At 43.6% G+C, this 14,946-nt stretch overlaps 2 protein-coding genes across 6 annotated transcripts in view; one reads left to right on the top strand and one right to left on the bottom strand.

Moving 5' to 3' along the window:
• PAAF1 (proteasomal ATPase associated factor 1) overlaps positions 1-7,332 on the bottom strand; it is a 66,429-nt gene extending 59,097 nt beyond the window's left edge. For both annotated transcript variants that reach the window (XR_006355698.1, XM_043996223.1), the window contains exons 1-3: positions 7,129-7,332; positions 3,054-3,094; positions 1,754-1,857 (exon numbers count right to left, since the gene is read on the bottom strand). Coding sequence is in view for 1 of the 2 variants with exons in the window: in XM_043996223.1 (XP_043852158.1) it covers positions 1,754-1,857; positions 3,054-3,094; positions 7,129-7,175 (192 nt within the window). In the remaining variant the exon portion in view is untranslated. The remainder of the gene's footprint in view (positions 1-1,753; positions 1,858-3,053; positions 3,095-7,128) is intronic.
• LOC122749733 (cytochrome c oxidase assembly factor 4 homolog, mitochondrial) lies at positions 7,218-11,980 on the top strand. 4 transcript variants are annotated; one of them, XM_043996226.1, is made up of 3 exons: positions 7,218-7,270; positions 8,597-8,687; positions 11,353-11,980. In XM_043996226.1, exons 2-3 carry the CDS (start codon positions 8,678-8,680, stop codon positions 11,682-11,684), a joined length of 342 nt encoding a protein of 113 aa, XP_043852161.1. In that variant the 5' UTR covers positions 7,218-7,270; positions 8,597-8,677; the 3' UTR covers positions 11,685-11,980. The 4 variants fall into 4 exon arrangements, with proteins under 4 accessions (XP_043852161.1, XP_043852162.1, XP_043852159.1 ...); XM_043996224.1 differs by lacking the exon at positions 7,218-7,270 and adding an exon at positions 7,360-7,573; XM_043996227.1 differs by lacking the exons at positions 7,218-7,270; positions 8,597-8,687 and adding an exon at positions 7,354-7,573.
• Positions 11,981-14,946: the final 2,966 nt, after the last annotated feature.

Raw genomic sequence — 14,946 nt, 5'->3', positions numbered from 1 at the left:
TCATTTTGGGACTAATTTTAAGATACCTACAGTGCAACTAGTTCAAGTTGCCTAACAGAAAGCTGGTAAAACTTGGTACTGGATCTCAGGAAAGATGGAGGTTATAAGGTAGATCTAGGAGGCATCTGCAAAGAAGGAGTCAAAAGTGAAGAGAGTATATTACTATACCTATTTGAGTATGTAAAAAAAAAAAAAAGTGAAGAGAGGCAGCAAGACAGTGGATAGATAGTTGGTCTTGGATTCAGGAAGACCTAGGTTCAAGTTCTGCCCCTGCCACATCCTGGCTGTATGGTATTGAGCAAGTCACTTTTCCTCTTGGTGCCCCAGGCAAACCTTTGAGCCTGCAATGTACCAATATAGATCAGACACTCCATGAACTTTGTAGGCAGGTTCATTCAAAAGAGAGGAAGAGAGAGAGAGAAAGAAAGGGGTCCAGGTCAGAGCACTGGGAAGATCCATGGTTAGAAGGTAGAACATGGGTAATGACCTAGCAAAGGAGACTAAAAAGAAATGGTTAGATTGAGATATAAGAAAAAGAAAGTAGTGTCACAAAAGCTGGAGGAGGGGTTATTTAAAGAAGAAAGGATGGCCCATGTGGAAAGCTGTAGAGGCCAAGAAAGATAAGAACTAAAAAAGAGCTTAGCAATTAAGAAAAGAATTTAGTAATTAAGAGATCCTTGGTAATCAATCAACAAACATTAAGAACCTCCTGTGTGGCAGGTACTATGAACTGCAATAGAGAAACAAATACAAAAAACAAAACAGTCCTTGCCCTCAAAGAACTTAGGGGAAACAACACCCATAGTTTCATTTAAGTTCAATAAAATCAGAAGCCAAAATGCAAGGGGATGAGATGGGGATAAATAAGTGACAAGAACAAATAAGGAAGAAAGGGGGTGTAGATGGATTCTTCTATGAATCTGGTTATAAAAAAGGTGAGCTAGGGGATAACAGCTTCCTAGCTGATCTATTCTTACCAGCTCGGTATTAGTCAGGCATGGCAGCTCCAGGAGGTGGGACGGTCCTGACACACTTGTCCATTCACCTCCCTCTTCTTTCTACCTCCATTATCCTCATCTGCATGCAGGGCTATCTGCTGTACTAGGCACCCACCTCACCTTCCAAGTGATATTGGGTGAAATAAGAGCACAGGACTCAGGATGCAGCAAAGGGCTAGCCTCTTCTGCCTAAGTGCAAAAACAACAGAACCAGCAGCTTGCCCTCAAAATGGATTCATGCCAAGCAGAAACACAGTATACCATAGCCTAAGGGGGCTTTGTCCTTCTTTCATCTATTCTGATCTTACTCATGTTCAGAGAATCAAAGCACCAGAAAGATCAGAATATCAGCACTGGAAAAGACTTGAAAATCATTTAATTTTACAGAACTGAAGATCAGATGGATGAAAAGACTTATTCAAGGTCACACAGGTGGTAGCAAGAACAGAGACTGGACCCTCGTTTCTGGTCTCCATATTCATTCAAGATCAACGAAATTGCAGACTTTGTATGAGGGCTTCTCCAATACTCGAACTAGTCTCAATGGAAGGAGTTTCTTAAATTCTCCACCCCGCACTCATTACTGATTCATAGGAGGGAGAAAAACAATAAAATTATTCAAATAAATGAAGCATAACTTCTGAAACTACCTGGTTATGCTACACACATAACAAATGTGATAACCTGAAAGAGAATAGTTAGATAAAACGAATTGAAATCAAAGACATTGTGTATTAGAAGGTGCAAACACCTACCTTAGTAATTTCATTCACAACAAATCCTTCTGAAGCTGTGATCTCTGGGATTCCACTAGAGTCAACTCCCTGGCAAATTAGTCTGCCATATAAAGTAGGTTTCCCTACAACACAAAATAAATAAAAGTTTTTTCAAAAGATTAGGGTTGAACATGTTTGACCCTGAAAGCCCGGGAAGGATTTGGCTTGCAAGATAAAACAGGATATGGGGCTCAAAGGCACAAGACTAGGATGTCAAAGACTCTAACTGACATGGAAAGATGAGGATAGATGTAAGAGACAGTTCATTCAACAAACATTAAAATACAGCATAATTGGGGCAGCTAGGTGGCACAGTGGATAGAGCACCGGTCCTGGAGTCAGGAGTACCTGAGTTCAAATCCAGCCTCAGACACTTAACACTTACTAGCTGTGTGACCCTGGGCAAGTCACTTAACCCCAATTGCCTCACTAAAAAAAAACAACAACAACAAAAATACAGCATGATTCAGTGGAAATAACACTAAGTGTGTAATGGGAAGATATGGGTTTAAATCCCAGCTCCGACATTTCTGGTGTGACTTCGGAGAAATCACTTGTCAAGCCCTAGAGGCTCTAGAAGAACGGTGATACTATTAATGGAAATAGGAAGCCAGGAAAAATAGCAAAGATGTGCAGAGCTCGACAATGGCCCCAAGACATTCAAATGAAACTAGCCAAAAGGCAGATGGCAATCTGATACTGGAGCTTCAGAGAACTAGAAATACAGATTTGGAGATCACTCTTGAAGAGGCTATAGTTGAAGTTGTAGGCCTATTATGAGCTCTTTGGTAGGGAGAAAGGTAGGGACCAAGGGAAACAGAATAGAGCACACATCAGACATGGCTGTGATAACAGTTTATTTTTGCTTAACTACTTTACTATGTTACAAAGAAAGATTCTATTTTGGAGGTTAGAGAGGTTACTAGTATGTAAGTGATATTAAAAAATAAACATCAACAAAACATTTTTTTAAAAAATAAAGCTTATGGGCTAATTTAAAAGCACAAGTAACCAAGTAACCTTGAATCAGTCAGTGGTTTTGAAATGGAAAGATAGTCTTGGGATGTCTCAGGATGCCCAGTGAGGAAGTTTGGATACCATCAATATAAAATGAAGTGAAGGACAGATGGGGAGCCTCTGAGGAATTCAACAGCAACAACAACAAAGAGGAGTAGGAGTTCATTAGAAGATCTGAGGAGAGCTCAGTGGTTGCATTTGAGGACTAGAAAATTTTGCTATTTGTGGGAGAGATGATGCTGAGAAGATTCACAGGCATTACCTGGGGGGTGACAGCTCAGCCAGGCTTCCCCTTCATTCCTCCTGTGAAGAAACATAGTAGCCTAATTAGCCTAGTACTGAGGGAGTGCAGTATCAGGGGGAAGAGGTGGAAGAATCATAGAATCTCAGGCAGCTAGGTGGCTCAGTAGATAAAGCACCGGCCCAGGATTCAGGAGGACCTGAGTTCAAATCCGACCTCAGACATTTGACACTTACTAGCTGTGTGACCTTGGGCAAGTCACTTTACCTTCATTGCCCTGACCCAAAAAAAGAATCATAGACTCTTAGAGAAAGGATTTCTTTCCAAGAAGAAGTGATTATATTCTATCCTCAAGAATAAATTATACTTGTCACATATTATCAAATTCTAATTTATATCAGTTGAGTAAATCTTATCTCTAGTTACTAGACAGTAAGCTTCCTGACAGAAGAGATAATACCTCATTTCATCTTTGTGCAGCCCACACAGCCTGACAGGGAGTATAATCAAATTGAATCCCTCTACAGCATTATAAAGTCACCTAGACTCTTCTTTTTTTTTTTGTGGGACAATGAGGGTTAAGTGACTTGTCCAGGGTCACACAGCTAGTAAGTGTCAAGTGTCTGAGGCTGGATTTGAACTCAGGTTCTCCTGAATCCAGGGTCAGTGTTTTATACACTGCACCACTTAGCCGCCCCCACCTAGTCTCTTCTTAATGACAGTTCACTTTCTCACAAGGCAACTGTTTTATTACCTAGACAACTGGGGCAGGGGAAGCCCAACTCACAACTAAAAAACATCTACTGGACTTCAAAACTAAACAAATCTAATCCCAGTTTAAGGGCTTCAAAGATCCTTCAAATACTTAAAGAGAACTATCATTCATTAAGTCTTTCCTAAGATAAACAGAGGTTCAAAAGCTCAGCATTATCTCTGATTCTTCACTTTCCCTTATCCCACATGATCCAATCAGTTTGTCAAGTTCTGTGGTTTCTACCTCTAAAACATCTTTCATTTATCTCCATCTCTCCCCTCATACACTCACCAGCCTTGTTCAGGTCCTCATCATTTCTCACTTCACTGCAATTGTCTCCTAACTGCTCTTTCCTCAAGTCTCTTCTCCACACCAATCCACCGTCCACACAGCAATTTTCCTAAAGAACTGGTCTGCGCAAGTCACCACCCCAACCAATACATTCTGCATTTCCAGCCTTATTACTCCCTTCCACATTCAACAGTCCAGCCAAACGGACTTTCTTGCTGTTCCTCACACAGTACACCACACATCCTGGCTGTCTCCCGTGCCTGGAATGCCCTCCTTCCTGCCTCTTCAATCAGCGATTATGAAATGCCCATGATGTGCCAGACATTGTGCTAAGTGCCAGCTCTGATTAGGCTTGTCCTGGCCCCTGCTGCTGCAAGGTACTCTTCTCCAAGGTTACTTTGTATATGTTCATGTATATATGTATGTATGTGAAGAGAGGCAGCTCTTGTGTGGTGCAGGGGATACAAGCTCAAACAGAAATAGGGCCATTGAACCAGATAAGGATCCCTGCAGGCTATGTAACTTAGAAACTCATACATTAATATTGCCTATATTTTATTGTATCTTTATTTATTTTGTTAAATATTTCCCAATCACATTTTAATCTGGTTCCAGCCACACTAGAGAGTGTTGTACATGTTTGACACCTCTGGTGTAGTGGCTAGAGGGCAGCCTCAGAAGCAGGAAGCTAGATTCAAGGCTCACCTCTAACACATCCTGCCTTTGTGACCCGGAGCAAGTCACTTAATTTCCCAGTGCTCTGGACAGCTCTCTACTGATTGTAAATGGAAGAGGAGGTGTTGACCTGCACTGGAGTCTCCTGACTCCTCACCAGGAGCTCCTCATGTCAACATTTTTAAAGTTCTAGTCTTCATCCATCCATATACACACACACACACACACACACACACACACACACATATACGTATACACACAGTGTATATGTGTGTATATATATATATATATATATACATATATATATATATATATAAAAGTTCTAGTCTCCATCCCTATATATATATAGTATATATATAGTATATATATATGTATATGTATGTATGCATATATATATATATATATATATATATATATATATATATATACACACACACACACACACACACACACACACTATCAATAGGCAATCACATTGTTACAAGAGTTAGGTGAAAACTAGGTTTATTACAAGAGAAATGAATATGCATGTGGAACCCAAAGAGTTCACAGTCCTTACATAAAAGGTCCAAATTTTTATGACACTACAACAAGAGGAAAAAACAGAAAGGGGGTTGGCATGGGAGGGGAAAGGTGCAGTAACCCCTCCTGAAGGGAAGAAGCAAGGTAATGTAAAAACCTCATTCTATTCCCTTGGGAACCCCTAGACTATGAAGATAAGAGAGAGTCCACTTATCTGCAAAGGACCCCAGCTGCACAAGCATTTTCCCCAGTCTGGCATGGACTAGCTGGTCCCCCCAAGGGCACACAGAGAATTCAGCTTGGGGTGCAAAAGACAAATTATGTCATCTGGGGATGAGAGGAAGGGCTTTGTCCTTGACACATTCAGGGCCTCCTGCATACTCTGGGTCCAGTGTTTCTGGAAAATATGACAACTCAAAAAGACAAGTCCAGGGGACCTCTTAACAGTCCTTAATGATACTCATGCATTTAAGTCTCAGGATTGTCTTTGTATGTCTGCCACTTAGCAAGTGACAGGCACTTAATATGGGTTGATTTCAAGGTTCTTTCAACTAATCCTTGAATGGTCTCTGGCCATCCCCATCACCCTCCTCTGGGCACACTACACAACTTATCAAAGCTGCTCCTAAAATGTTGTACCAAGAACTAAACACAACACTTGGGCATCATGACCTGGGTTTAGGACAGAAAGACTCTCACCTCCCTCCATCAAACTAGACACTGTGCTTCTTATTTAGAAGGTCTAAGATTCATTGTCTTAGTATTTTGGGCTGCCATTGCTAAATTATATTAAACTTCTAAACTAAAACTCCTAAGTCTTTTTCAAATGAATTCTTTTATCTCTGTATCCTCAGTACCTGACAGAGTAGATGTTAATAAATGATGACTAATCAAAGGAATCAATATTTTGTTCCACCTTGCGAATGAATTCACAAAATGGTTTACACAAGCACTTTCTTCACAACTCTGTAAGACAGAGCCTAAGTACAAGGATTATTAGTCCCACTTGATGGAGATATAAATTGATACTCAAGAGGCAGCTAGATGGCGCAGTGGATAAAGCACTGGCCCTGGATTCAGGAGGACCTGAGTCTGTCCTCAAGACACTTGACACTAGCTGTGTGACCCTGGGCAAGTCACTTAACCCTCACTGCCCCACAAAACACACACACACACACACACACACACACACACACACACACACACACAAAAGGCTCAGAGTCTTACAGCTAATTAAGTGCAAAGAACATTACACACAGTCAGACTTAACAGATGAGTTCTGTTGAACTTTTTTTCCCCTTTCTTTAATCTTTGTTACAAGGGATGGCTCAGTGGGAAGAAGGGGGGGGCACTCCATAATATATCATTAAAAATGAAATCTTCGTCGGTCCTTAATAATAATAAATAATAACAATGATAACGAGCTGCAGGACCATAACTGAACTGGACCGTGTCAAACACCCTGATGAAATTCAGAACACTGTGTCTAACAACTTTCTCCATCTCTACTTGTCTGTTATAGTAAAGCTGTCCACGACCGGGTCTCAGTAAATCCCAACAGGCTCCTGGGGATCGTCACTGCCCCAGCTAAACAGGCCTGGCCTAGTCTGGTGAGGTCAGGACTCAGTGAGTGCTGTCTCCCCAGGATCCGGCCCGGCTCACTGCCAGCAGTGAGCATTTCGTAAAAGCTGGTGAGATGGAAGAGAATGACAAGTGTGGATTTTCACATCCGAACCCCAACCCTCTCCCATCCAGGTCAACCCGGACGCCCCCCCACTCCCTCAATCATCTGGACAAATCATGGTAGAGCCTGTCCCTCGGCAAAGGCGGAGCCTGCCCGGGAGGGGAAATCACCTGAGAGCTTTGGCCCAGTCGCTCTGAATCCTCATAGGCGCCGCCATCTTGTCCCCGCCCCTTTCCCTTTCCCTCCCTTCTTTGCCGGAAGTGGAGCCTCGATGAGCCGGATGCGGAAATTCAGAGGGGGGGATCGGGGCGGGTGAGCAGGCCGGAAGAGGGGGGAAGGGGAAGAGGGGAAAAGGAAGAGAAGGAGGAGAAAGAAGAGGCGTAAAAAAAGGAGGGAGGGAGGGAAGGAAGGAAGGAAGAAAGGAGGAAAGAAAGAAGGGAAAGTGGTGGAAAATGGTGGAGGGGGCGGAGCAAGGGCCGAAAATCAGCCAATGGTAGAGCAGCTCAGGCGCAAGCTCCGCGAGGCTTGAGGGAACTTGGAATCCGGACTAGGAAGGCGCGGGATCGCGCACGGAGGACGTAGACGCGGGGGCGGGCTCGCTCTCTTTCTCGCTTGGTGGGTTAGCGCCTGCGCGCCGCGTTGGCCGGACTCGGGGAGGAGGGCAGTGTGTGGGGGACGTGGAGGGACGGCGGTGGGGGGTGGGGAGGGGGTAGCGGCCATTGGAACATAGCTTGTCTTCCCTGGGGCTCTCCACTTTTCCAAGCTCACCTCGTCCAGGAAACCTCCCCTAATCACCCCCTTCCCTCCACCGTTGACGGCCGATACTCTGTGGGCCCTTCTGTCATCTAGACCTTCCTCCCTCCCCTCTGCCCCAGAGAGGGAAGGGGTTGCATTCATATTCCCGGCTCCTCACGCAGCTCCTGGCACGTAGCGCTTTATAAATGCTTGCTGTTGGGGCAGCTAGGTGGCGGAGTGGATAGAGCACCGGCCCTGGAGTCAGGAGTACCTGAGTTCAAATTCGGCCTCAGTCACTTAACAATTACTAGCTGTGTGACCCTGGGCAAGTCACTTAATCCGAATTGCCTCACTAAAAAAAAAAATGCTTGCTGTTAGGTTAGGGCTAAACCTCATTTTAAGAGGGGAGCAGGTAAAACTCAGAGGGTGAGTCGCTTGTTCAAGGTCAGAGCAGGCGCTAGAACGCAGGGTTCCTGGTTCCCAGCCCAGGGTTCTTCCTGCCACCCTTTCGGGTCAGGAGGTATTGAGGTAGCGACAATGGATAGAGCTGCAGCATGCTAGCAGGGTGACCCTGGGCAAGTCACTTCACCTCTGCCTCAGTTTCCTCATCTGTAAATGGGATAGGAATACCCCCTACCTCCCAGGGTTGTTTTGAGAATCAAATGTAATAGTATTTGTAAAGTGCCTAGCATATAGTAGGTGAAAAAAAGTATACACACATATATATGCAAATATAAGCTATAATAATAGCTAATTTTATTAAGTAGTCATCTGTTTAAAAAAAAAACCAAGCAGTGTCTGTGGCAGAAACGGAGAATTCTACCCAAAGGTTATCCTAGGACAAAGGAAAGGGAACCAGGAGCGATGTATGGAGCTTAATGTGAGGCAGCTTTCCTCTCTCAGGTCCTAAAATCGGAGCCACCCTACAGTGGAACAGACTGCCCTGGATTCCCAGGCACCGGGAAGGGTTCCAGCAGAAAATGAATGACTGCCTGTGAGTGAAACTGGTCGGGGGAGGGGGTGGGGGGGGGATTTTCGCCTTAGGAAATAGGTTGTGCCGGCTGCCTAATGGAGCTGGAACTTCAGAGCTGTATGAACCCATCTAGTCCAATCTCATTTTGCTGAAGGGGAGGGCAGGGGAAGGGACTTGCCTGAGGTCACTTAACTCAGTAAAAATGTTTATTAAGCACTTACTGTGGGCAAAAGAAATTGTGCCTGGTGGTTGGGGGTACAAAAATGAAAAATGACAGTCCAGTCTCTCAAGGAATTAAAAATCTTTATGATAGAGGAGAATGATAACTTATGAAGGGATACAAAGTACAATGTGAGATCTAGACAAGGCACTCCAGGAAAATGTGAGAAGGGACTTTTGGGATTGAGGAAAGCTTTTTGGAAGACATGGCACCTGGGCTGAGCTTTATAGGAAGAGATAGATTCTGAATAGGGAAAGAAAGGGAAGGGAGCAAGCATTTATTATGTGCCTTCTATATGCCAGGTACCATGCTAAGCATTTTTTGTGTGTGTGTTAGGCAATCGGGGTTAAGTGACTTGCCCAGGGTCACACAGCTAGTGTTAAGTGTCTGAGACCAGATTTGAACTCAGGTCCTCCTGACTCCAGGGCCGGTGCTCTATCCACTGCACCACCTTGCCACCCCCATGCTAAGCATTTTACAATATCTCATGAACCTCACATCCCTGAGAGGTAATTGTTATTATTAGCCCCATTTTACAGTTGAGAAAACTGAGGCAAACAGAAGTTAAGTAACTATTAAGTGCATCGGGTCAGGTTTGAACTCCAGTCTTCCTGACTTCAAGCCTTCTCTGCAGGGCCACCTAGCTGCCTCATAATGGTAAGAGTTGAGAGACTACATTCCAAGCATATGGGACTATTCAGGTACAGGGCCTGGAGACAACAGGTCTGAGATCAGTCAAACAACAAGCAATCAAGCAAGTGTGTCAGCCACTGTGCTAGGCTTTGCTCTACAAAGAAGGTCAAAACAGCTATTGGTTTAGCTTGACTGGAACATAAGGGTATACAAAGGGGAGGCACATCCAGTAATGCCGAGAAGGTGGGTTAGAGCCAGATTGTGGAGGGCCTTATATGCCAGGCAAAGGAGTTTATACTTTCCTCTTGAGGAAATAAGGAGTTGCAAAAATCACTTTGACCCGTGAATTGAGATGACCAGACCTGTGCCTTAGGAAGTTCCTTTCAGCAGCTACACTAATGATGAATGGGGAAAAAGAGCAGACTAGAAGCCAGGAGACCTCTGAGAAAACTATTATGACTGTCGAGGTAAAGGATGATGGGAGCCTAAACTAGGAAAGTGGACAGAGGTGGGCAGATGCAAGGCTTGTGGAGGGTTATACTATAGGATTTAGCAACTGACTGGAGGTGAGGGAGAAGGAACTCAAAGGTGACAACCCTCATTTGAACCAGAGTCGGAGAATGGTGTGGTATCAACAGATAGAGAGAAGTTGGGGGGATGGGCAGCTTGAGGAAGGAAAATGATGAGTTTCATCTTGGATGTGTTGTTTGATATGTTGGTGGGACATCTAATAGATATCTAGCAGGTAACTGGAGAAACAGAGGAGTTGTAGTTGAAGGGATAGAATAGGGCTGGATGTATCAATTTAAGAGTTATCTGCATAGAAAAAAAGAATTGAACCCATAGGAGCAGGGATCACTAGGGGGAAGAAAGGATGGTGCCTTAGTGGATACCCACATTTAGGGGGCAAAAATAAGACCATGAGGGCACCTAGGTGGAGCAGTGGATAAAGCATCAGCCCTGGATTCAGGAAGACCTGAGTTCAAATCTGGCCTCAGATGCTTGACAATTACTAGCTGTGTGACCTTGCGCAAGTCACTTAACCCTCATTGCCCAGCCTCCCCCCCCAAATAATAAGACCATGAAGTATCTCTTGAGGAAAAGGGACTACGGAAGAAGAGAGAAGTATCCTAAAAGCTAAGAGAGAAAAGAATCCAGACCAGGGTCATGGACAGTCTATTGAAGCCCATATACCCCTAGGGTTTTTAATGCATAAAATAAAATAGATAGAATTACAAAGGAAACCAATTGTATCAAAATCAAGCCATCAAATCCAGTTTCTGGGTTAACCCCTTATGTAGGGGAAATATTGAAGGCTGCAGAGCAGTCAGTACAGGTGTGGAGGGAGGAGCTAGGACTCAATCCCAGGTCTTCCAGACCAAGACTGAAAAACAGTCTTGAGAATCAGGGATGAGGACTAGATTTGAATTCAGTAAATCTGGGTTCTTGACTCAGCTCCATCACTTAACATATTTATATCTTTGAACAAGTTACATCTCTAAACCTTGAGTTGCCTCCCCTATAAATTCCATTCCCTAGCCATTTCATGGCACTCTTTTGAGATAACATGGAACTTTGCAAACTTGAAGTGCTTTTGAATGCGAGTTATTGTTATTTCCACTTGGAGAATGCTTCTTCCCCAGACACTGTGAAACTGTCAAGTTACATTAGATAACAAAATGCCTATGGGAATGGTACAGATTGTACCAGGGTCCAGCACAGTGGAAAGAACCCTGGCTCAGCCACTGATTCACTCAGTCATCTTGGATCCCTTTCCCTGTATGAACCTCACAACTCACCCATCTCTTAACATTCTGTGTCCTGAATCCTAAGGTCCTTTCCAGCCTGAACAGTCTACAGTGATCTGTTTCTGCCACATCCAAGGCTCACCCAGCAAGATGTCATCTGCTGCCTCTCGGGGTCACAACTGGACACGTTCTCAGCCAGCTGCAAATGAAGACAGTGAGGACCCTGTGGATCAGATGATCTCTCGCACAGGTTGCATGGCCTCTCACCATGCTGTGCAGGAGTGTATGGCTGAGCACCAAGACTGGAGGAAGTGCCAGCCCCAAGTTAAGGCCTTCAGGGAGTGCATGAGCCAATACCAGAAGCACAGGCTGGAAGAGCTGCAGAGGAAGCAAAAGCAGGTTCCCACTGATGGCTGAGACACCCAGAGGACTAGCCTGAGGAAGGCTGAACACCCAGCAAACTCAGTGAGGAACTTGGGAACTTATGGAGGATGTTGCTAGAAAGAAGACAATTCAGAACAGCCAATTCAATGCAAAATGACCAATTTTATTAAGCAAATACTGGGTTAGAGTCCAGTACTTAATCCTGGAAAGAGGAGGGAGAAATGTGCTGAAGAGGTCTCTTAAAGGCTCCCACCCATGCCATGTTCCAGTGCCCAAGACTATGTTGATTCTTCAGAAGTTTAAATGAGAAATAAATTCATAACCTAAAATCTCAGTTTCTTTACTGGTTCTTTTCAAATCTGAAAAGCAGAAAATGGCAGGAGGATTGTAAATTTTCCATTTTTCATTCATTCTAATTAACTTCACAGTCATTTAGTACCCATTGTGTACAAAGTACTGTTGGATGCTGGAAAGGTAAAACAGGTAGTTCAGTCAGATTGCTTGCCCTCATGTAGATCATGCACAAATAAGGAAAACACAATATTCCATGAAAATTGCATCAGAGAACAAAACAAAGTATCTGTTATCCTTGGAAGAAAAAAAATGTTGCTGACAAAAAAGGGGGGAAGCATTAGAATGGATGTTAAATAATAGGTAGATCTTCAACACTTAAAGAGGGTGAGGGAGCACCTCCACAGTATTTATTGTTTGTTTTTTGGTTGTATTTTTTTCAGGACAATGAGGGTTAAGTGACTTGCCCAGGGTCACACAGCTAGTAATTGTCAAGTGTCTGAATCTGGATTTGAACTCAGGACTTCCTGAATCCAGGGCTGGTGCTTTATCCGATGCGCCGCCTAGCTTCCCCCTCCACAGTATGTAGAGGTAAAAAGGTCCTTAGATGCGATTTAATCCAACCATAACATTTTACAAAGAAAGAAACATTAAATGATTTGCCCAAGGTGACACCTAAGATTTGAACCCATGTTTCTGAATCTAAATTCAAGGTTTCCGTGATTCCTTGCTGGCTTTTTAAAGCTATGGAGAACAGTTGAGCAAAGGGGCATGTGGGCAAGCACAAGGCATGATGAAGAAGACTGAGAATTATCCAGTTTGTCTGGAGTTTGGAGTGTAAGAGGTGGATTAACATGGAATAAGCCCAGAAAAGTAGATTTGTACTAGGTAAAAGGACCTAGAAGGTGAGACAAAGCATTCTGAATATTTGTCAGATGGGGCGGGGGGGGGGGGGGGGGGGGACACTAATGGGTTTTGATCTTGGAACCATAGATCTGTCTATCAACCAATGCATGCATTTCCTCTCCTCTCCCTTGACTCTAAATTATCTATCAACTGGCTTCAGATTCCATCATTAATTGAAACTGTTCTTTCCAAAGTTAATGATCTCTTAAAGTGCCAAATCCAATGGCTTCCTTTTAATCCTCATCCTTTTTGACAGTCTGCAACTTTTGACCCACTTCTTGGAACTTTTTTCCCTTCAGGATTTTACTGACTCTGTTCTTTCCTCCTGACATCATTCATTCTCCTTTGCTGGTTCTTCATCCCATGTCATATCCACTAAATGTGAGTGACTTCTAAGGGCTGTTCTAGGCATTCTTCTCATTCTGTCTCCCATGGGGATCTCATTACCCCCACGAATTCAATTATTATCTCTATGCAAGTGCTTATCAGATATATTTTATCCAGCCCTAATGTCTCTTCTGAGTTCCAGTTTCATATCACCAACTGCCTATTGGATATTTTGAACTGGATGTCCCATAGATATTTTAAACTCAGTGTGTTCAAAACTGAACTCATCTTTCCCTTCAAACTCTTCTTTCAAACTTCCCTATTACTGTCAAGTTCTCCATTATCCAGGCTCACAAGCTCCTCACTTCTTTTGCACTCATTCCATATACCCAGTCTTCTGCCAAATATTATTTCTACTCTCTCTTTTACATCCCCATTTCTCAACTCACAAAGCCTTCATCACTTCTAGTGAGGACTATTACAATAATCTTCTGGTTGTTCTCCCTGCTGCAAGTCTCACCCTACTCAACTTAATGGAGTACTTTGCAAATGACAGAGGGGCAGCTAGGTGGCACAGTGTATAGAGCACCAGCCCTGGATTCAGGAGGACCTGAGTTCAAATCTGGCCTCAGACACTTGACAGTTACTAGCTGTGTGACCCTGGGCAAGTCACTTAACCCCAATTGCCTCACCAAAAAAATTTTAAAAAGGAAGGACAAGCAAATGACAGGCACTTTAAAAATGGTTGTTGAATAAATCATTTAATCATTAGAAAGTATTTTATAGGGTGATACGATTTAGTGCTTGGAGGGACCTTAGAGATCATTTTGGCCTCTTAGATAAGGAAAACAGACTCAGAAGGTCATGCTGGTGTAAGTAGCAGTGAGAGGGCTATGCACTAGATCGATGATTTCATTAATATAGGAAACTTCTGGGTGAGGAAATTCCCTCTACTAAGAGCACCTTAGTGCTTTGAGAGGTTATGTAATTTGTCCAGGGTCACACAGCTAATATGTGTCAATGGTAGGACTTGAACCCAAGGTCTTCCTGACACTGAGTCCAGTTCTCTATCTACCATGCCATGTTGCCTCTAGACAGATAATCCAATATTTATGGTTGGCTCATACCAACATAATAAAAAATATAATACCTAAAATAATTTACATATTTGGTGTTATACCACTTCCTTCCAGTTCTAAATCGATGATCCCTGTTACGTTTTCTCCATCCCCTATCTCTTCCTATTCTGACAGTCCAGGAGGCTATGACTTAAGCTATCAGCTCAATTCCTTGACATTAATTTACACCACATCAGGTCCCATTACCCTGCAGAACCTCATTGTACTGCCTCTTGACCCCAGTCTACCTCTTGTCTGGGACTATTAGGATGATCCCAGAGGTGAAAGCCTCCCTCTATCCTTCATGATGACAGAAGCCACGTCACATAGAAGCTTGGAGTCCCTAAAACTCTCAGGGCTTGGTTGTGGCTTCTCTTAGTGGCCCACACCACACTATGGAATAGCTCTTTGAAGTCAGGAGTAGGTAGAGAATATCCTCTGAGAGATGGTTAGTAACCTGTTCGGTTCAGGACAGAGCTATAATCTTGGCTTTCACTACTTACTGGGGATTTTCCAGTGGGCTCAGTATAGAGCAGCATTTAAACATGCTTTAATTGATGAGTAAGATGATACCTTCCCTTCGACCTCACCCTCATTATCCTCCAAGGTAAACTGGCCAAGCTGATCTCTAGTACTGCTGACATCAGGAATAT

This window comes from Dromiciops gliroides, chromosome 3 (genome assembly GCF_019393635.1).
Source record: "Dromiciops gliroides isolate mDroGli1 chromosome 3, mDroGli1.pri, whole genome shotgun sequence".
Taxonomy (NCBI): domain Eukaryota; kingdom Metazoa; phylum Chordata; class Mammalia; order Microbiotheria; family Microbiotheriidae; genus Dromiciops; species Dromiciops gliroides.
The sequence above is the reverse complement of the archived record's forward strand: the minus strand, read 5'-3'. Positions and strand labels throughout refer to the sequence as shown.